The sequence below is a fragment of the Lissotriton vulgaris genome, chromosome 1_1 (assembly GCF_964263255.1).
Source record: "Lissotriton vulgaris chromosome 1_1, aLisVul1.2, whole genome shotgun sequence".
In the NCBI taxonomy this organism is placed as follows: domain Eukaryota; kingdom Metazoa; phylum Chordata; class Amphibia; order Caudata; family Salamandridae; genus Lissotriton; species Lissotriton vulgaris.
This window is the reverse complement of record NC_141685.1, coordinates 1,258,748,345-1,258,770,819: the sequence shown is the minus strand read 5'-3', so window position 1 is coordinate 1,258,770,819 and position 22,475 is coordinate 1,258,748,345. Positions and strand designations below refer to the sequence as shown.

Here is a 22,475-nt window from a genome sequence, read left to right as displayed (position 1 = left end):
AAGAGTGGGGTCACTTATTTAGCTATTGGATTCACTACTTGGCCCACTTTTATTTTGGTGCCTGAGCCTGTTTTATCTCCAGGTCTGAATCCGGACACTTCGCTTCCTCTTCTCTGTGTCCACCAGACTGACAGTAAACACTGAGAGCCAGATTTATCAATCATTAACACGATGCAGTAAGACGACTGTCTGCTCTGAGCTGCACTACATGAGTCAGAGATGCAGGAATGTGCCATATTTATCAATATATGAAGCATTCCTGCTCTCTGCCTGCACTGGCGCCAACACAGGCACTCTTGGGTCATGGTGCAAGGGTGCCTACATTGCAGACAGGGTTGTTTTTGTGCTGGAAGGGACACGTTCCTACACAAAAACAACTCTCTGAGGCTTTTCCCTCTTTCTAAGTTTGCTGCAGAATACAACACACTTCGAAAGAGAAAACAATGAGGGGAAATAAAGATATTTCTCCTCATTGCATCTCACCTGGGAAGAGATATAATTTTGACTCATTCCCAGTTTTATCAGTCTTGGTAAATCTGGGAATGTGCCATGGGTAGATGTGTGGGAACACTCATACTCCACCTATTGAATAACTTTCCGGGGCAGAGTAACACAAGGCAGCAACTTGCGCTGCCTTGCATGACTCCAGGGGCCTCATTTATGAGGCCGTGCGTCACTTTTACGTCGCCGGTGCGTCACTTTTTGTGACGCACCAGTGGCGTTAAAAATGCGCCTTGTTGCGCCATATTTACAAAGTGACACATCTAGGTAGATGCGTCACTATGTAAACCCCTGCGCCACATTATACCTGCGCCAGGTATAATGTATGCAAGGGGGGCGTATTGACGCAAGGAAGGGTCGTAGAAGTGACGCAGTGAAATCTATGAGATTGCACTGCGTCACTTTTAGGACGCCGTTGCGTCAAAATCTTGCGCCTGCCTCACAGCAGGCGTGAGACTGACACAGGCCGGACGTATTGCTGGAGTTGCGTCACTTTTGTGACACACTCCAGCAATGCGTCACTTTTGAATTACAGATACGTCAGAAATATTGACGTATCTGTAACTCCTTGCGACATGATGCGTCATACATTAAATATGACGCATCAGGAATGTCGCAAGGAGTGCGCACTGAAAAGCGACGATTCGCTGCTTTCATGCAGCGATGCGTCATTTCTCATAAATGAGGCCCTAGGTTTACCAAGCAACGCAGGGCCACATAAGGTGGCCTTGTGATGCTTGATACATTTTACTTTAGTACTGCGTTGCCCTTGTGACACCATGCATGATGCAATGGCAACGTAATACTCAGATAAATTCGGTTCCTGATTTTCTTATGCATATATTTGTTGGGTCTGGACTCAACCACTTCAATGGTCTCTGTCTGACCACAAGAGCACATGTTTGAATCCACTCAGACGTTCATCTTTCTGAGGTGAATACAATGAGTACCATCGCATAATGTTGCAATGACATCTATTACTGGTCAGCAGCTTCATTTCAAAACGTAGGGGGCAGTGATTCACAACATGCAGTACTCTTTCAAGCAAACAGAATTTTTTAAAGCAGTTATCTCAAACTGTCCCATATTGGTACTTGTTATTTTTTCCATTGAAGATTTAGGGTACAAACCGAGAAAGAAAGAAACACTCTTGGTTGGGTTACACTAACCACACCTGTCACAAATTCATATATTCACCAAAATGGTTCCCTTTTTCTCAAAGTTATGTGTATAATGTTCACCTTTCTAAAATGATTGTCGCTCCAGTATAAGCCTATTTGTAAACCGCTGTTGTCTTTAGTGTGCACACATTCATTCATTCCCTCTTTAATCTTTAATCTTGCATGACCCCCCTGTTAAATCAAATGTTTGGTAAAATGTATTATTGTCTTTTGCTATGCCAGGTACAGCCATGCGTGAGTGATGACTATGGGTCAATAGACATTCATCTAGTCACTCATTTATCCACACATTGAGTCATTCTCACATTCAACCATCCACATCACCACACAAACAAACAGACACACATACATACAGAGGTTTGTCAGGTGAAAGAAGTCTTTTAGACAGAAAAATCCAGGCCCATGGACTTTTCCAATGCTTGGCAGTAAAAAGTCCATTGCGCTGCCATCTTTTGGGTGGTAGAGAAAGGTAAAACTGGCCATAATATAATACATTCCCAAAGCTAATGTGATTCACGTTTGGGACCTATTGGCTTTGCCTATCCCTTTTGGCGATGATGTACAGCATTGGCAAGATGCTGTGCAGCATGGCCCTCATAAATGAAAGCAAGAAAAGGTGTGATGACCATCTGCATCATTTTGTAGGGGCGCCTGCATCATTACACATACAAACCTAGTAAACGAAATGTGTGCAATTCTTTTTATTGACTAATCCAAGAGGGGTCAGAAAATAATTTCAAAATTTGTAACAGTAGCGTGAGTGTGTTCTATTTTTTAAGGAGGAGAAACAGGCAATAACAAGCATTGGCATAGCCAATAGGTCTCGCTTTTGGGACCTTCTAAGTAGTTAGTTATGCAGCACAATATCCTTGGTGCATCAACATCAACTGTTGCATGGCTAAACACTTATAAGGTCCTAAAGGCGAGACCTATTGGCTATGCCAATGCTTGTTATTTTTTGTTCTTGGGGGTAACCGGGCTAGTGCCAGGAGGGTCATGAGTGAGTGGCAGGGAGGTGAGGAGTGAATGCCAGGAGGGACAAGGATGACTATGAGGCCATGGGGGTGATGGGTGAGTGCCAGAGAGGTGAGGAGTGAGTGCCAGGGAGATGAGACGTAAGAGTCAGGAGGGTCAAGGGTGAGTGCCAGGGAGGGGAAAGGAGGGGAAGGGTGAGTGCTGAGAAGGGGGAAGTATGAGTGCCAGGGGTTGGGGTAGCTGCCAGGCCAGGAGGGTGAAGGGCTAGTGCCACAGAGTTGAAGGTTGAGTGCCAGGGCAGGGGGTTGAAGGGTGAACGCCAGGGAGATGAACGTTGAGTGCCATGGAGGTGAGGCGTAAGAGTCAGGAGGGTCAAGGGTGAGTGCCAGGGAGGGGAAGGGTGAGTGCAATGGGTGAAGGGTAGCTGCCAGGCCAGGAGGATGAAGGGCTTGTGCCATGGAGGTGAAAGGTGAGTGCCAAGGGGGCGAGTAGTGAATGCCAGGATGGACATGGGTGTGTGTCAGGGAGGTGAAAGTTGAGTGCCACGCAGAGTCAATGCTGAGTGACAGAGAGGGAGAAGGGTGAGTGCCATGTGCGAGGAGTGACTGCCAGGCCTGAGGGGTGAAGGGTGAGTGCCAAGGAGGTGAGGGGTGAGTGACAGGCTGCAAACAGTAGTGAGCTGGGGTCTAGAAGGAGGTGCAGAGATCATCACCCGGTGTGTGTCAGGCTGGGACGCACCAGTGCCAGGCCAGACTTGGGTGGATGCAAGAACCTCTGAATGGCGGGTGCCAGGTCACTCGTAACCTTAGTACAGGAGTGGGGTGCGCAGGAGAGAGTAACATCTTCAAACAAGAAATTATTCAAAATCCTGAATACTCCGCTTTATGGTCTTGCAACCTTATGGGGAAAATTATTAGCAAATGAATGGGCTTCCGTAGCGGACTTGCAGCTTGTTACAGCAACTTTTTGAGATAAAGTTTGCATTGCTAATAAGCCAAAGCTAACACAATTTGAATTAGTAACAGTAAGATTCGCAATGAACTAGAGACAAGTTAAACAAGATAAAAGAGCCCTTGTACCTGCACTCTAACCAGTCCCTCTTGTCAGGTCACGCAGGTAGGCAAGAACTTATGTGCCTCACACAGGAATAGTAAGCACTATATAAATGGTGAAATACAATACTTAACAACAAACTCAAAACTGTTTACAAAAAAGAAGCTATTAAGAGAGCATCCCAGAACATGCTGTTTGAGAAAATATTTTTGAGCTTTGAGGACTAAAATTGACTATGAAGCCACCATGACCACCTACAAGGCAGAGATCTGAATATTTATATTCCCTCTTGGCACAAAGAGAGCCCCGAGTCTTCACGCAGTCCCAGCTGACACAGTCTAATTGAACACAGAACTTAGTGAATGCTACTTGCCTAAGCTTTTTCTGAAATATTGTGGTTGGAAGGTAGCTCACGTCATATTCCGGAAATATTGTTAGTCTAATGGGAAAACAAGCATTTTCAGTGCAACTATATCTCCAGATGGTTAAAATGACCCATTGTTTGTTTTTGGGTTGTCAATGCAGAAAGTTGATAGCAGATGAATAGTCGATAAAGTTCCATAAAAACTGTACTTTTGCTATTTTTAGCTGAAAATAAGAGGAGTTTATTTCTGAAGTGGGTTTCTAGAATGCTCAGCCAAGAGCTGCGAGAAATTTAGGGTTAATGGCTCTGAACAATATGTAAAAAAAAACGCTTGAATAAAATGTTTACCACTGGGAGGGGAGAACAGACACAGCTCAAATGAAGACTGTAAGAACACAGCAGTGGACCTTACAATGGAAATTGAACAGCTCCATGTGATCACGACATATGATAATTTGTGGAAAGGACTGGAGAACAATAAAGAATACATATTTAAGTTTGATGATTTGTTATGCTACTGCAACGGACCTACGAGAGCTCTGTTCCCTTTTGCGATTTTATTGTTTTCAAGGTCTTCTATTTGTTGCATCAACAGTGGCGTGAATAAATATATTAAGCATGGATCTGCTGGGGAAGTCTGTCAAATTCATCTGTTCTGATTTCTCAATCCACAAAACGGGCATAAAAATCACAAATTAATGCAAGTTGCAAGTAAAAAAAATATATTGCTGTTTCCGGTATGCATTTATTAGATGGCACATGTCAGAATGTATTTATCAAGTATGCATGCTGTGATAAGCGGCTTAGAGTAAATTGGCAGATTGCAAACACGAATAGACATCAGTAAATAGTTAAGTTTACAGTGGCAGGTGGGATACAAAGTAAGTGGTCGCACCCACATTACATTTTTTTAACCCTTTATTTACTGAGGCATATCGCATAGGAACATAGCCTGATCCTCCACATAAACACAGCAATGATTACTGGTGGTGCCACAATTAGACAACAGTAGCCGTGAACCTAGAAGGATAAGTGGAACAGACGAGAGTAGGGTTAAAGAAGTCAGGACGCAGCACAAAGATATTGTAAATGCCAAAGCGTGACCATTCTCGTTTCAAAATAAATGGATGGTAAAGAGTATGTAATAGGAGCATTTAAAACGAACGTGGAAAAAATCTGCAGTTCCTAAACAAAACTTACCTTTCAAGGTGGGATCTCTTTTCCGCAGCTCTCAGGAAGTCCCAGGCTGCATCAGCTTCAGGAGACAAATATTGGCAAAGCTAATGAGTTTCGCCAATACAGACCCATTGGCTTTGTCAAGGCTTTCAACATCCGCAAAAAGACATTATGAGAAGTGTGACGATGTGCATTTTTTAAGCAAGGTGCAATCAGACAGGAAATTGCAGCTCTTCTGCTCAAAAGAAAAAAAAATATGTGATGGGGAAAACAGTGAAGTGGCCAGGGGAAAATAAGTGCTGGCGAGTGGCAGGAGCAGCAGGGAGGAGGGAACAATAGAGGTGCCAGGTTTAGGGAGCCTCTGCAGAACTCAACACAGACCAGGAAAGCAAGCCAGGTGCTGATATCAGACTCACGCTGCCCCACCCCCACCATCATGATAGCTGGCCAGAGTGGCCTTGGCACCTAAAATACGAAATATTGAAAAAATAGTTTTGCGAGCCTTGCCAGAGGAAAGAAAGGCATGGATCGCAAACTCTAATTTTTCAATATAGTAACTTTTTCGTAAGCAGCGCAGCACCCCGCCTGTGCCACACAGATTACAAAAAGTTTATACAATTCAGACACACAGCCAGAAAGCAGCAATTTAAAAAACAAGCGGAAAAAAGTGAAGTAGCTGCTGGCGACGAGCAGGGACCCATTTTAAACAAGCATTGGCCATGAAAGTCATCGTGATCACGATCGCTGTGAAAGCGAAAGTGATCGCGATGACGCGCTAAAACACGCAAGGGATGCACGTGCAAGGGATGCGCGCGCAAGCGCGCATGATTGTTGCGCGTTCTAGCAAGCTGGTCGCCGCTTTGGGAGCACTTCCCAAAGCAGCTACTAAATGTCTCTCCGAGCAGCGCATACGCACTGACTCAGCGAGACCTAAAAAAGATGGTAGGTCTGGAACAAGGGCGCGCAGCGCATAAAGGGAAGAATCACACCAGTGATAGCAACTTGGGTGCTGGCGGGAGAAGAACACAAGCGAGAAAGCTATATGAAACGTGGGGTTTGGAAAGAGTTTAGCTGGGGAGAAGCATATGAGTGAGAGCAACACGGATAACAGCTGGGGTGGATATTTTGTGGAGGATCATGGGAGGGAGAGAGCTGAAAAACGCTTGGACTTTTGAGTGCTTAATCAAAAAGAAAAAAGTAGTTCCCTAAAAGTGAGATGTGAAAGTGTAGAAGCCAGCCAATCAGACAGATGGTAAAGAGGGTATGCACCATGGGAGGGACAAACACAAGATGGACAAGCTAAGAAAAAAAAGCCATTGAAGAAGAAGGAAGTAGATGATTGACACTAAGTCCTCCAATGGTAAGCAATATGCGGTCTGTAAGCCTCTATCATTTGCCTGTAGATCCACCATAGGTCTGTTGCAACCCTTGCACTATCTGGTAGGCTCAACCTAAATATGAGCATTTGCATAATTAGATGCAAGAGCAGACACTTATATGTAAACATAACTTTTCCTCTCAGAAAGTCACCCAGTCACTGTCCACCTCGAGAATTGATTTATTGCATATTCGTTTGATAACAGTCAAACAACGTTCCGTTTTATGAACGACACCAATGTTATTTTTTTTTTAACACAATCAAAGCCTTAAGAGACAAGGGACAAGATGTGATATACAGGGTCAAAAACTTTCAGCGCAATCATACAATTGTAATACACCAAGTGCTTATTACATTTCAATCAAATTGAAGCAACTGTGAAGAGAAAAAGTCCTTCCAACGCATCAGCCTCATTCGGCAGATATAGGTGATGTGCCTTATCCACTGTGAACTTTAGACGGCTGCAGGCGTCGAAAGGTAAGCTCGGTAGACTTCTCGATATGCATTTCTGAGCAGGACGTAAGGAAAGCACGACTCCAGCATGTCCACGGTCAAAAAAGACGATTCTTTCACGATCTGAAAGTAAAAGTAATACGTTTGACAATAGAAAATTGGAAAGTGTTTAGTTGGTGGGTGCTGAGCCACCATTTATTAAAAAACACATCGGTAGAAACGCCTGAAAATGTCCAGCGGCTAATAACTTTAAAATGTATGTTACATTTTGTCAAATTACAATTCCTGGGTCCAAGTTTAGGGCCACATATTAGGGTGACGTTAGTACTTCATCCTAATGGGTGGCCTAAGATGTGTTATGCAGCCAGCAGGAGAGGTAGAATAATGCAGCAGTACTATATACAAACATCTTATTCATTCATACTTTCTTTGCAAATGTCCGCCTTCGGTCGCCATCTTTAAACAAAATATACCCTACTATTGTCACAACTAAGACTTTCCAATGTGTTTCACTTAAAAACAATAATTAAGGGAAAAGCTGTGGCCGAACAGAAATGAAAAGTGATTTTTTTACAGTAATTATATTTTCGTATGCTAGTTTGATTAAAACATTTATTTAAAGGAATCAATATCTATAATATTTTGAAAGCATAACTTGCATGGACGTCCGTTCACCCTATGTCAGGGGTAGCAAAAGCGACATCACGTGCCTTTTCACCTTAACTTTCTCTTGCACACACATTCATCTAAGAGCATTTTTTTTTATTACCTCTGCTGCCATGGAAGGCCACATTTCAGCTAATTGTATCCCATTTTTATTAGACTAATAGTGAATCATTTAATACTCGACCCTGCATTCCTTTGAAATATAAAGCTCCAGACCTTCTTGAGTTTTTAAAATTGTCAAAACAAAGTATGTGTAAAAATTAGATATATGCTAATAGTCATTTCTTCTAAGTCACTTGTGTAATTGGTAGGGGTGGACAGTAATCTTTGCTCCTCCGGCGGACTTACCAGAGTTTTACACGCTCCACTTGGAGCGCATAGTTCGTGTGGTTGAGCACGGGCAAGAAAAAATGAGTGCTAGGCCACCGACCGGAGACATTTCTGAACACAAGTGGTCGCAGCAGGTCGCTTTCCACTCACGTTGAGAAAGTTGCTGCTCCTGGGGCCTCATTTATGAGGCTGTGCGTCACTTTTACGCCGCCGGTGCGTCACTTTTTGTGACGCACCAGTGGCGTAAAAAATGCGCCTTGTTGCGCCATATTTACAAAGTGACGCATCTAGGTAGATGCGTCACTTTGTAAACCCCTGCGACACATTATACCTGCGCCAGGTATAATGTATGCAAGGGGGGCGTATTGAATCTTGCGCCTGCCTCACAGCTGGCGTAAGACTGACGCAAGCCCTTTCACATGGGGCTTTCCCCATGTGAAAGGACGCATTGCTGGAGTTGAGTCTTGTGACACACTCCAGCAATGCGTCACTTTTGCGCTTACAGATACGTCAGAAATACTGACGTATCTGTAACTCCTTGCGACATAATGCGTCATACATTAAATATGATGCATCAGTTATGTCGCAAGGTGTACGCACTGAGAAGTGACGCATCGCTGCTTTCACGCAGCGATGCGTCATTTCTCATAAATGAGGCCCCTGTTGCGAAAGCTGCCACTCGAGTAGAAAATATACTCGAGCTGCAGAAAGAAGCAGAGCCCTCTGGAGTGCCACATGGTCTCTTTCACACTGATTTTACATAGCGGGACAAGCTCCTAGTGCTGAAAATTAGCAAGAACAGCACAACAAAGCGTAATTCCGCCACTTGTGGTACTCTGCAGAATCTCACAGAATACTTAGAGAACTCCAGAGTAAAACTCTGCGAGGTCCGCCCACCCTTCATAATTTCATGACTCGCTGCATCTAAAGGGAGTTCAAATTTCCTACCAGACACTTATTTTTATTTTTTAGTTACTCAATTGTATTGCCTATGTTTAGCTTAAATTCTAACATGTCTTTCACGTTCAAGCGCAGGTGTTACTTTTCCACTGCTGTGCTACCACATTTAGAGGTGGCTATTCCAATGGTTGATTCTTTGAAATCTACAAAACATGTGTGCTTTGAACTTCAGCTAAGGGCAAAAACTATTTATAATAGTTGCATATAGCAGAGCAGAGTACAGTGTAAAGCCAATGAAATGCTGGAAGAATTGGTTTGCTTTTGGTAGAAGGCCAGGGTTGATATTAGCTACTTGTAGCATACAGGTGTCAAAGCTTTCAGGTAATCAAACTTTTAGTTTTCTGGCTATATACAGGTGTTTGAAGCAGAAACATTAGGCTACTTTACTAACTTACAATAAACTAAATTAAATATAGCCCACTTCATAAGTGTATTTACTAATGGTGTTTGTTATAACGCACTTATTTTACCCAGATTTCGAAAGGACCATTCTGCAGCTCTGTTGTAAATATTGAGCACACTGTATGACTATGTTGAGAATAGCTGTCAGTGCTACTATATAGAGAGCGCAATGCAGGTATTCTCTGTGTCAGTCTTAAAATGTTAAGGCAGAATTGTTATTGAAAGGTGCAGTCATCTTTTCTTTCATGAAATCTGCACCATATAACAGGCAAACATATAATGCTTTTTCACCACCAACGCGGACGGTTAGCCGCTCGCCTGACAAAATAAATAAAATGGTACAACCCACATGCCCTAGGTGTGAGTTAAGGGCATCTTACATTCCTTGTACTTAAGTGGACTAACCGTGGACATTTCCGGATATGGACAGGACATGACACGTCAAGGAGGAGGAGCGCGGAGAATCCAGAAGTAGTCTAGAAAAAGGAGACCTAGAACCCCAGAGCCCCAAAATAGAGCCCAATGACTGAGAACAGAGAGCGACAGAATTCGGCGGAGTTTGATGGTACGGCGAGATCAGCGTCAAATGGTGGAGTGAGTATCAATAGGGTGTATGGCATGTGCTAGATTGCAGGAATGAATTGATTGCGTGATGTCTGGGGGAGATGGTGTGAGACTCGAATAAATGTGGCTATGGGCCGGACGTAGTCCAATGATTAAGATTTGAGTTTCAGGTCCCAAAGTGGCCTAAGATCCCGGGATACATTGAGCGGTGTAGAAGACACCGAGATTTATTGTAATTGTCTGACTGAAGAATTGAGGAGTTGTCGTGAGATGTAATTGACAGTTCCCCCTTAGACACGGAACTTTGTGTGCATGGTACATATGGTAAATCTTGCGCACAGAGGTGAACTATACTGATTCAGGTGACCAACGCATGTAGAGGGTTGCCATGCATGAACGTTCTTGGATGACAGAATTTTATCGATCCTTTTAGATGGCAGACAATTACAGAGTTGAAGACGATTGTGTGAGTGAATGTGTATGCAGAAATTGTGAAGGAGGTTGAGCTGTTGCGAGGAGTGAGGATTACATCAGAGTCTGCCACTCTGTGATAGTTCGGTTGGTGTAATACCACACTAAGATTGGTTGGTAGTTATCCGGAAGACGCGGTTGAAGAAATTATTCGTCATTGAAATTTGAACAACAGAAATTGAACAATACAATGTTTTAGGGTGTTCCAGGATCTTTTCAGGGGTGATCAAGGAGTTGTTACTCGGGTGGGCAAGGAAGCGCCACCCAAGGATACTCCAGCACATTGTATGATGACAAAAATAGGACTCCACACTATAATTTGGTTTCAAAATTGGTGTAAAAGAAAAAGAGGGTGAATTGTAATTTTCCTCGTTTTGGGTAATTTCAGTTGGATGTATTACATCAATTGAGGGGAGTGATGTTTGCACTGCGTTCTATACCTAGACCATCACAGTTTGAGGTGTTAGATGCATGAATATGAGCAGCACATGCAAAGAAAAGGGAGATGTGTCACGGGGAGGTGAAGAAAGCTTGAGGTGGAGCAGGCTTGTCTGCTGGGAAAAGAATGTAGTCAGTGCAATTTCACGGTTACAAGAAGCTCTTACAGTACCGTTCACCATTGGTCCTGTTGTTTCTGTGTATGACCCAAATTCAGGGGGAATTCTTAGTCTGCGACAGTCCGTTCAGATAGAAGGAACTGGATTGGGAGGGTCAGTTAACATGAGTGGAAATTGTTAATCCTTGGTGCCAATAGAATTTAGTACTCCTTTACCAGCCACTGCCAATCCTTCGAGAATAAGCATTGGCTCTAGTACTTTACAATCTGTACCCATGACAAACACTAGTTTAGACGTAAGCATGTGGGAAACACCAGTGAAAGGACCTGTGGGTATAGGGTTGGAGATGATTGTAAGTCAGAGAATTGCTAGAAACCAACATGGTCTACATGTTTCAGACAGAAGGTCAAAATACCACATCAAGTCAGGTAACGATCAAGGCTGTAGTGAAGGCAAAGCTATTGCATGTGGTGAGGTTGAAGGCTGAGGTACACGGAATCTACCCTTGGAAAAAATAGAAACTTATGAGCCATATGATCTGTTGTTTATGCAAAGGATGTCACCCGCAAGTAGCGATCAGCACATGAGAAGTTGTCAGAACTAGCTCAGAGATAGACGCCGCATTCGTGCAACACTCGTGATTCCAAACATCCAAAATTTACGGATGTGGAATTTGGACCAGCCCTGACGTGGGACGTGTTCATAAAAATCAACCAGTGTACTATTACTTTGTTTGACTGGATTGATCTCTTACGATTTTAAACTTATTGACAATGTCGCTGTAATGGACAAGCCAGTGGTATCATCATATCTTTATCAGACAGACTGCCCTGATGAAGTCTAACTGCATAGACTGCTATAGACGAAACACGTGTTGGCTAGTGATCTGAAGAGATGTTTATGATCTGATAAGAACATTAAAGGAGAAGATTGACACTGAGTTTGGAATACGTCACTTTATTCTATTGCTATTTTCTACACGAATTGCAAATGCTCGGGATATATTGTGTATAAATGTTTTATACATAGTTTACTACATTATTTATGACGCTAGATAGACTTCACTATTATCCCTTGTAGCAGCCTTGATAATTATCCATACACTTTTGACAATTGTGCGCAAGTTAAAAACCTTCTACCTTGTTTTTGTTTGAATAGAGATAGACTTGTCTCAAACAAAAATGTTACAGAGAAATCATAGGCTTAATTACAGTGACCAGGAGCTGGAGGAAAAGAGAGTGACGGAATTGAAACACACATCCGAGAGTCGGTTATCGGGATACGGGCTTGGAGTGTGGATAATTAGATAAGTGGAAGTGGAAAGAAAGGTGGTCTAACAAGAAGAGTGTTAGGAAGGTGATAGGGAACACCACCTCAGGGAGGGGGAACACCGAGAGCTGAGGCCTATCCACCTCAGGAGGTGCCTAGTAGAGGGTATGTGCATGTCCCTCAGAGAATAGGTGAATCTGCAGCATTTACGAATGATTTTCCTTGGTTGAGAGAAAAACCTGATGAGTGGTATAAGCAAGTTGATTTCTTTGTCAAAATCTCATACGTGTTGTGGATTGACTTGAATACTCTGTTTGAAATTGTGGTTAGTAGCGACCTATGGTCTGCATGTAAAATCACTATTGAGTGGCCTGATCCTGACCCAGAGAAGGATCCTGTCACTCATGGTCCTTTGCCCTTGGTTGTGAAAAAGTAAGATTAGTGTTTCACATGGCTGCAGTCCAAAATAGATCCACAAGGCATTGATTGGATTAAGATAGACCGAACGACCCAGGATCCCAAAGAGTTAGTACATGCCTACTATGAGAGGCTCTTCAAAGTCTTTAAACAATAGAGTGGGTTAGACACTTTTGATCCAAAGAACATGGGTCAGGTTGCCTCAAAATTTGTAACGGGGTTGATACTCGAAATCAGCCGCTTGATTCAGCAGCATTTGATCTGTTGGCAAAAACATCAGTGGAGAAAATTCTTCGGGTTGTCAGATATTGCAGTGATGAGTTGGATTCTAAGCATAGGAGAATAAAGGAGAAGTTAAAGCTGCTCCAAATGCGAAACTCACAGAAGGGAGAGCAGGTGCAAACAACCAGAGGAACAGTAGTCCGCAATCAGGGAACGGTCCAAGGAGGTGTTCAGGGCACATTGAGTCCAGCGGAACAGGGAAGAGGGAGAGGTGTTCCTATAGATCTCAAGGCAGGGGTAGATGTTGCCAAGCTGAAAAGGACAACTGCTTGTCATTTTTGTCATAAGGTAGGGCATTGGAAGTGCAAGTGTTGCTTAAATCCAGTGAACCAGGTGCAGGAGGGAGAACTTGTGCAAGTGACAGATGTGGTAAATACCATGATGAGGCAAAGATCCCCTACAGGGAGGAGGGAATCAGAATCAGCTAGCACAGGTGCCACTACCCCAGAGAGTCTCGCAGGGTAAAAGAACATACCACCAGATGCCATTCATGGAAGTGCTAGATTAGTTCCCATCCCATTGACGATGCCTGAGTGTGGAGGTTGACTGTACTCTTGGAGCGGTCTTAGAGGTAGACCTGAATGGGCCATATGTTGAGGCAGACGTAGATGGACATCCCATCACGTTCTTGATTGACACAGGTGCTACCCATTATACTGTGAGATCTGCAGTAGTCCCAAACCTACCCCTCTCTGGAAAATCAATCCAAGTGGTAGGAGTTGCTAACAAAAGGATGACCTACCCTCTGACAGAAGAGTTGCTGGTGAAGTTTCTGAGCTTTCCAGGATCATCATCAGTTCGTAGTGTGTGATTCATGTCCAGTCTGTTTACTGGGACGTGACCTTTTTGAACTGTACCATATATTATACACTGAAGGGAATGGAATTGCAGACTAATGATAATGATATTGCCTTTAAACTAGTGAATTAGAATCATTGTGTGGACATGTTTCCTTCCCGGACAATGGAAGTCCTGGCATTGGACTTGAGAGACACCATCTCTCCAGTGGTATAGGACTTCATGGGGGAGGAAATCAGACTTATTTGAGGAGTTGAGCCAGTCCACATACAAATCAAACCTAATGCAGAATTTCCGAGAACGCCTCAATACAACCTGACTCTGGAAACCGTGGCAGGGATAACACGTGTGATTAAGTCCACAATTGCAAAGTTGTTGTTGAGGGAACATGTGCCTTGTTTTGGATTTCTAACTACATTGGAGTCGGATAGAGAAACACACTTCATCAGCGGTATCATAAAGCTGTTGTGTGCCGCCTTAAGTGTGGATCAGAGAAAGCATTGTGAGGCCTCAGGCATTGTGGAAACAGCCGGACTCATTGCCCTTAGTCCTAATGAGTTTGCGCAGCATTCCTGATAGGAGAAATGAACTATCTCCACACACGTTCCTCATAGGAAGAGCGATGTGGTTACCTGCAGTTCCTGCTACAGCGTTGATAAACATATCAGATGACTTGATCCTTGACTACTGCAAAGTTTTGGCTGATGTGGTTCGTTCTGTGTCTCACCAGGTTGGAGCAGCGACTCCACAGATGTCAAAAGACCTCTGCCATGACCTGAGCCTCGGAGATTGGCTGCTTGTCAGGAAGCATGAAAGAAAGAACTGTCTTAACCTTCGGTGGTGTGGGGCTTACCAAGTGATACTGTTAATAAATACTGCTATGAAGTGTGGAGGATTGCCAAATTGGAGACATGCTTCATATACCAGAAGGGTCACAGGTCCCTCGAAGAAACAGTTCCTCGCCCAGAAGCGATTCCAGCCAAGATTGCAAGGTCTCTGGAGAGGGCAAGCCAAGCTGTGGGGGTACCTGAAGAGGCTGGATACCCACCAGGTCAAGCTGAGACGGGTCAAGCTGCACAAGACCCAGGTATGAACTCTGAGTGAGACGGTAATGTTGCGAGTGGTATAGAGTCTGACTCAGCTGAAAAAACTGGTGTGGAAATTTGTTGCGTGCAGACTAGAAGGAGAGAAGCTGCTAATCAATCGTGGCCTGGGAGACAGAAAAGGAAAAACCTGAAACTCACCTCTGAAAAAGAACTTGCATCAATAAGTGAGCCATTTGAAGCAGAACAGACTGAGTTGGAGCAAGCCTCGGGAACAGTAAGGAGATCGAGGAGAGCAAGAGTGCCATGTCAGAGATACTATTCTCCTGAGTGGACGTATCTAGCTACCAATGCCAGGGAGAAAGAGGTATGAGACTTCGATCCTGATTATTGAGAACCTGTTTTGCCAGACAAAACAACTCAACACCTCAGGATTTCGCAGGACTGCATGCTTATGCTCCTCACTCAGCTCCTAGTGGAAGGTCACAGGCACCTAGGGGAAATGAGACTGCGCCAGTAGAGGTCATCCTGGAGGAGTCCTCAACATCAAGGCAGGCATATTGTTAGCTTGGGCAAGATGCAGAAGGAGCCTATAGTTGCTTGAAAGTGCACAAAGAACAAAGCGGACTGCGTGGGTATCCCCAAGGTAGAAGGGGAGCCCAGAACCCTCAGTCTTTGAGCCCAGCTAACAATGCTCCTCACAACCAAAACCCTCTCAGGCTCCCACTTCTGGGACCTGTAATTACCCCGAACCTCTATATTGTTGCCTCATGGGACACTAGAAGAATAGTCAGTCCAGCTGGCTCTCATGTCACAACCCTCTTGGGCCTCTTCAAAAAGCCCCTCTTGGTTAATAGTGCAGGTGCCCCATCAAGAAGCAGGGGTGAAACCTCCACCCACTGTAGCCCAGTGCAGACGAGGAAAGAGCCCACACAACTAACATTTAAGGCCATAGTTCCTCCTGCTCCGCAAACAGACCCCCCCCCCCCACTAGAATGCCGAGGAGCCACCACTCTGGTATCCAGGGAGGTCAAAGTTAAGAAGGAAAGCCCACTAAGACCGATGCCACACCCACCCCAATGGCCCTCAATCAGCACTTCATTCATTAATCCTCTCTTCCGGTGGCAGCCCCTCACCAGTTCCTCATCAAGAGCCCCTGCCTCTGAACCCTCCAGAGCAGCCACTCTCATGAGTCACTGCATGAAATACCTTCATCATCTCCCAACTGCTCTGACTCTGTTCTTGAAGTGTAAATCTGGCTCTCCTTTGGACCCTGCTCCAGCTCATATCTTGAATGAGCTAACACCACTATTGATTAAGCCCTTGCTAGAAATTTGGAATTCTTCTCTGCAGTCTGGCCTTTTTCCTTCTTTATGGAAACAGGCACTTCTGATACCTATTTTAAAAAAAACAGGCGCTGACCCACTATGCTTTAATAATTACCGCCCAATTTCACTGCTCCCCAAGCCGGCAAAAGTGTTGGAGAAAGCGGTACAGGAACAGCTGTCTGAATATTTAGAAATTATGATACACAGTCAGGATTTAGACCTGATTTTAACACAGAATCAGCTTTGTTGGAAGTGTCTGAATCTATCCGCGAGTGTGTGGATAGGGGCGAGGAGGCCATGTTGGTCCTCCTCGACCTATCCGCAGCATTCGATACTATCTCACATGACACTCTACTGATTCGCCTGCAGGAGGTGGGTGTTGGAGGAACTCCCCTGGCTTGGTTGAAACCTTTCTTGTCAGGCAGAGGTCAACAGGTTTCCCTCTGTCCCTTTGTTTCCTCCAAGAAACCATTGAGATGGGGGGTTCCGCAGGGATCTGCCCTCAGTCCTCTTTTATTTAATGTGTACCTAAGGCCGCTGGTGGAGTTAGTTGAGGCATGGGGCGTCAGAGTGATCTTTTATGCTGATGACACTCAGCTTGTGTTTTCTTTTAAGGATCACTCTGACAGCTCCCTGGCCCGCTTCCGCCACTGTCTGATTAACATTGCCTCATGGATGTCCACCAATAACTTAAAATTAAACACTGACAAGACTGAGGTGCTATTTTTTAATCAAAAATCTGCCATTCCCTCCAATATTTGGTGGCCATCTCAACTTAATCCCCCTCCTGTGCCTGTTCAAGCTGCTTGCAACTTGGGCTTTCAATTTGACACAGCGCTCTCCTGCAAGACCCAAATCAATAAGGTCTCATCATCCTGTTTCGGAAAACTCCGAATGATTAAAAAAATCATCCCTTTTTTGCCCTTTGAGTCCCGCAGAACTGTAGTACATGCGCTAATCACATCCCATCTGGATTACTCAAACAGTCTTTATGTGGGCGCTCCTGCATATCTCATTAACCGGCTGCAACTTGTGCAGAATTCAGCGGCCCGGCTGATTTGCAACATTCCCTATCGCCACTCGATTTCACCTCACCTGGCCAGACTCCATTGGCTACCTGTGAGATATCGCATCCAGTTCAAGGCCTTGGTCTTTGCTTTCAGAGCTCTCAATGGTCGTGGCCCTGCATTCTTAAGGCTCAGAATCAGGCGATCTCTCGCCACAAGGGATCTCAGATACAACCATCTTGGGCTGATGTTTTGCCCACGCTTCCGTCTGACTCGCACAGGTGGTAGAGCCTTTGCTGTGGCCACTTCCAGATTGTGGAATTCCCTTCCAGAAGAAGTCAGATTTCTTTCATCCGAGGCTGTGTTTCGCAGGAAACTCAAAACCTGGTTTTTCTCTCGGATCTAGCCTGTAGGAGCTCTCTGCTGGACCACCTAGGATTTCACACGCTGTCAGCGCCGGGACAACCCCGCCGGGGGTAGCTGTTCGCGCTTTACAAGTGACTAAATAAATAAATAAAAATAAATAAACTGCGAGGTACAAGGTCATCAATTCAGAACGCATTCACGCCTGGCAGCCTGCCCTCGATCTAAGTTAACATCGGAGACATCCTGACTACTCTTTTAGCCCTCCCATGGCTCAATAGCTGAAGGCCCTATTCAGGAACATAATTAGACTCTCACCTACAAAAGTATTCAACCATGAAGGCTCAGGAAGCCCAGGACAAAGACCAGGCAGTATGGAACTAAACAATCAATCCCTTCTGGAACCGTCACTCTTTTTTACAGAGCCCACCTGTGGCCCTGGCTCGCAAAGCAAACCCGCTCGAGAAATGTCTAGGGTTTTCCTACCTCAATGGACTCAACTTTTGCAGACACTTCAATCCACTGTTTCTACATTAAACTATCACTCAGATAAATTGGACCTTCAAATCAATCTCCTGAATGTGCTTGCTGTCTTCATGGCAGGGAATGAAAGTAAGCTTGACAATTTAAATAAACACATTTTCAAAGCACATCCACTGTCAACTTCAGGGTCTATCTGTTGCTGTTCTCCTATTGTAGGTTGTCTGGCCTCTCTTCCAACCTTCCTCAATGCTATCTTGTCCGAAACCTAGGAACTTTGAAAGTGGCGCGTTGTAAAGGACTGCCTCAAATTAAAGAGACCAAGCAAAGTAAGCAAACACTACTTTCATGGTGTGACAGGAAACCCTACCCTCCTTAAGAGTTTGTGGTTAACCATCCCTAAGAAAACTTTCAAGAAATGGTGGCAGGCAATGCGTTTTAGCACAGTTTCCCTATGCATTATATTTTTGAAGCTTATCCATGTTAGAAATATGTATGCCCTCCTTCTCCCCACCGATGCCAATGCCAGTAGTGAAGAAAGAAAACAGTCAGTTGTCATGCGCACCCTAAATGTGCTTACATTTGTATTATACATGGGGGTAACATTAAGGTTTTTGAAAGACAGGAAAGGTTTTTATAGCACGTCATGAGCTCATGTTTGAACATTTTGTTATATGTGATTATGAAGAAAAAATAGGCATGACGTAAGAAAATAACTGCCTCGGATCATACAATTTGGTCAAGCATGAAGCCAGAATGTATAATAGTTTTATCAAAACTATTTGAAATAGCAGCGTGCTGAACAAACTCATTATAAGAATATACAAAAGTGTTCTTTGCCTGCCAAGGTCCTCATTCGCAGCCCAGATCAGGCTGAAATGTAGCCTACCCTGTCAGCAGGCAATCAGTGATGGTGCCTACCTCAGCCGGTGTCACAAACTGCGGGCAGCCAGGGGTGGATGTCTAGAAGCAGTGCTATGGCCTGAAATTAGCACCAGTGGCCCAATTCTAGCGCAACATAAGTCCCTTGCGGACTCTTGGCATCACCTGGATGTAAACTAATTTTGGATCAGCAACCCGAGCCAACTCATCTTCAAATTTGATATATAAAAAAATTGTCCATCTTTGGTTATACCACTCAGACAGGGCCCACTTTGTCAGGTTTAAGCTTGCTTGGGTGGTTAGTAACATCTATCAAAAAGCAACTCCCACATCCTACCTTGCCTGTACATAGACCAACCAACAGACGGCAAGATGTATGGCTCTCAGAGTGGGAAGAGGCCTTTTCAGAAAATCTCGCCAGTTGCCACCGACCCCAGGTAGAAACAACTTGCAGGGGCTGCAGGCAGTGTAAGGAATCTATTGAACACGTCGTGTCCTGTTGTCCTACACTGTTGGACGAGCGAAAAATCAGGCTAAGGCGTGATTGGAATAACTCGAGAGTCCGCTCGTGCTGGCAACCCATCATTGCCTTTCTTAACCCCAACAAAACTCGTTTAAGCTTTCTGCTGACAAAATTTGTTTCACATTATCCGTCACTCTTCCGCAAGGCTGCCACAAGTCCGTTTCGTCAGTAAGATGAACAGTATGCATCTCCACTCTATCGGCTCATGAGTCCGACACATTCATCCGTACGAATGTATTACCCCCGCTGTTTTTGGTTGGTTGTTCAGTGTCACTCACACGATGTGTAGACTCCCTTTTACCCGACACTGTAAAATAATCCCCCATACTAGTAATACTGTTGGCACTCAGCAAACCTTGTGTGTTTCTTAACATGTGACAGTGTCCCAGTCAGTACCTTCAAACGAACATCCCGCTGTTAATATCGATGGCACCCAATATCTTATCAGCGTCAATTTTTGGGTCTTTGTACAAGCACTTTGTACTGACTAAATGTTAGCTCGGCTCAGCATATAGCTAACTTTCTATCTGCGAGTGTATCCCCAATTTTATATATTGTTATATTTCTGAATCCTCGTGTGTTTCCTAACATGTGACAGTGACTTGAGTGACGTAGGTGTTAGACAATACGGGCCCGATTCACAGAATGAACTTAAGACTCAATCCTAAACTTATGGGCGAATTTTGCAAATCTCGCGTTCGCGAATTTTGCGGATTTGCGAACTCGCAATCCGCAAAATCCGCAAATTCCCGCGAATTTGAGGATTTTTTTTATGTTCGCACGGGTTTCTGCAAGTTCGCGAGGGTTTTGTACAATATCGCAAATTGCGAAATTGTACAAAAAGCGTGCGAACTTGCAGAAACCCATGCGAACACAATGTGCCCAGTAGGGTATGTGCCTCTTGTGTGAATAAAAGGTCAGAGAAAGATCAGTTCAGCAGATGAAGAGAAAGAAGCTCGGGTATTGCGCTCGTGAAAGTCAAGGATGCAAAGCCTATCAAGCATCACAGCTGATTTTCCACGGTAGATTTGGGAAGAAGGCACACCTGTCCAGCCTCGACGACGCTCACGATTTTTTTGGGGCTAATGAATGAGTCACTGAATTTGAGCAACAACTAGTTCGAGCGACCATGTGTGTGTTACTATGCAATCGCCCCGAAGGGAGCAGGGGTTCCTTGAGTGAGCTGCAGACCTGACCTGTGCCCAGCCATGCAACTATTTTACAATGGCGCCAGCAAGCTGCCAGTGCCGTTGTAAAATAGTTACAAAGTTAGCTTGCACAGGAAGCACTGAGATAAAATAAAGCAGCACCTGCTTCGTTTTATCTAGTGGTTCCTGTGCAAGCTAACTTTGTAACTATTTTACAACGGCGCTGGCAGCTTGCTGGCGCCATTGTAAAATAGTTGCATGAGTGGGGGTTCAACTTTTGAACCCGTTACGTTCACGGATTTTTTTTGCGGATTTTGCGGGAAATCCGCAAAATTCGCGGATTGCGGATTTCCCAAAAATCCGCAAAATCCACGAGCGTAACGGATTTCCCGCTCACACCTAACTATTTTGGTATTCACAGAATGCACTTACTACTTTTGGCATTCACAGAATGAACTTACTACTTTTGGTATTCACAGAAGTTAGGATTTTGTCTTAAGTTTGTCTTAAGCCAAACTTAAGACCGATTTAGGACAGACTTAAGACAGACTTAAGACAAAATCCTAACTTCTGTGAATACCAAAAGTAGTAAGTTCATTCTGTGAATGCCAAAAGTAGTAAGTGCATTCTGTGAATACCAAAATAGTAGTAAGTTTAGGATTGAGTCTTAAGTTCATTCTGTGTATCGAGCCCTACATTCGAACCGTTCTTGCAGCTATGATATATTGCACTAGCACTTTACCGCTGTCAATTTGGGTTCTTGCACTGGCATTTTATTGCGAAGTACTTACCTGTGAGTGTATTCGAACTGACTTGAGATTTCAACATTGTCAAATCCATGAACCAGGTGTGAATTTTAATACGTGACAGTGACTTCAGTGTTACGCAATATTGTTAGACGGTACTTTTAAATGTACATCCTGTTGCTATTACCCTTTGCACCAGCACTTCATTGCTGTCAATTCGTTCTTTTGCATCTGTACTTTGTTATAACAAAACGCCTGTTTTCCTTATTAGGATGCTCTTACCAGTGAGTGTATTTCGATTAACTTGAGATTTGTACCCTTCTGTATGTGTTTTAAATAGATGTAGTGGTTTTAACTAACTGTTCACTATTTGAAATAAACTATTTCACTGGAGCAGTTGTTTTCCCCAGCATTATCGTTAAAGGCAAAATATAAATTAGGCGCTTGTGTAAACATCCGGCTCTGGTCTCCTGTTGAGAAAAGTCTGTTGTTTCTCTGTGTACTGCACCTTGCACTTTGCTCCCAGTAGGCACTGGAGCAGTTGTCTACACCAGTAGTTTTGACAGTTGCAATAGGTTCATAAGACATTTTGACTGGTATTTTTAGATAGTCTACGTGATTATTCTTTGTAATGGCACATTGCTAAAAGTAAAAAAAAAATGAAAGCCATCTGACTGGGAATTATAACTCTGTACATGTTATTGTTAATTGTAATGGTTTTTAAGTCACAAAACAATAAATATATACAACAGGCAAACACAAACAGCGTCTATATTTCGCCCTGTGTAACTCACTCTCTTTTTCTCCCAAGTCTTCCAAGTCACCCTGGGTATATCAGTAAGTCATCCCCTAGCTACACTTGCACCCCTGGTTGTCTGCCTGCCTATTCTGCAATATTCTCGTAATGCTGACTTTTATTTTTGCGTCCACTTTTCTCCTTGGTTCTTCTGTCCATTCTGATATTTTCCCCTTTTTCTGAACATCTCTCTATTCTTTACTATCTGTCAGAATAACTCTGTTCATATGTCTTTCACTCACTAGTTAGACTTTGTCTATGTGAATGAATGAATGAAGCGGATCCTATCTTGCGCAAACTTAGCCCAGTGGGCGACAAGACGCCTAAATCAAATATAGTAGCTAAGCCCCCCACTCAACAGC

At 44.0% G+C, this 22,475-nt stretch overlaps 1 protein-coding gene across 1 annotated transcript in view; it reads right to left on the bottom strand.

Moving 5' to 3' along the window:
- Positions 1–6,784: 6,784 nt before the first annotated feature.
- The window catches only part of NCKAP1L (NCK associated protein 1 like), a 1,717,783-nt gene continuing 1,702,092 nt past the window's right edge, over positions 6,785–22,475 (bottom strand). The window contains exon 31 of the mRNA XM_086964598.1: positions 6,785–7,204. Coding sequence (XP_086820724.1) covers positions 7,082–7,204 — 123 coding nt within the window. The 3' untranslated portion in view covers positions 6,785–7,081. The remainder of the gene's footprint in view (positions 7,205–22,475) is intronic.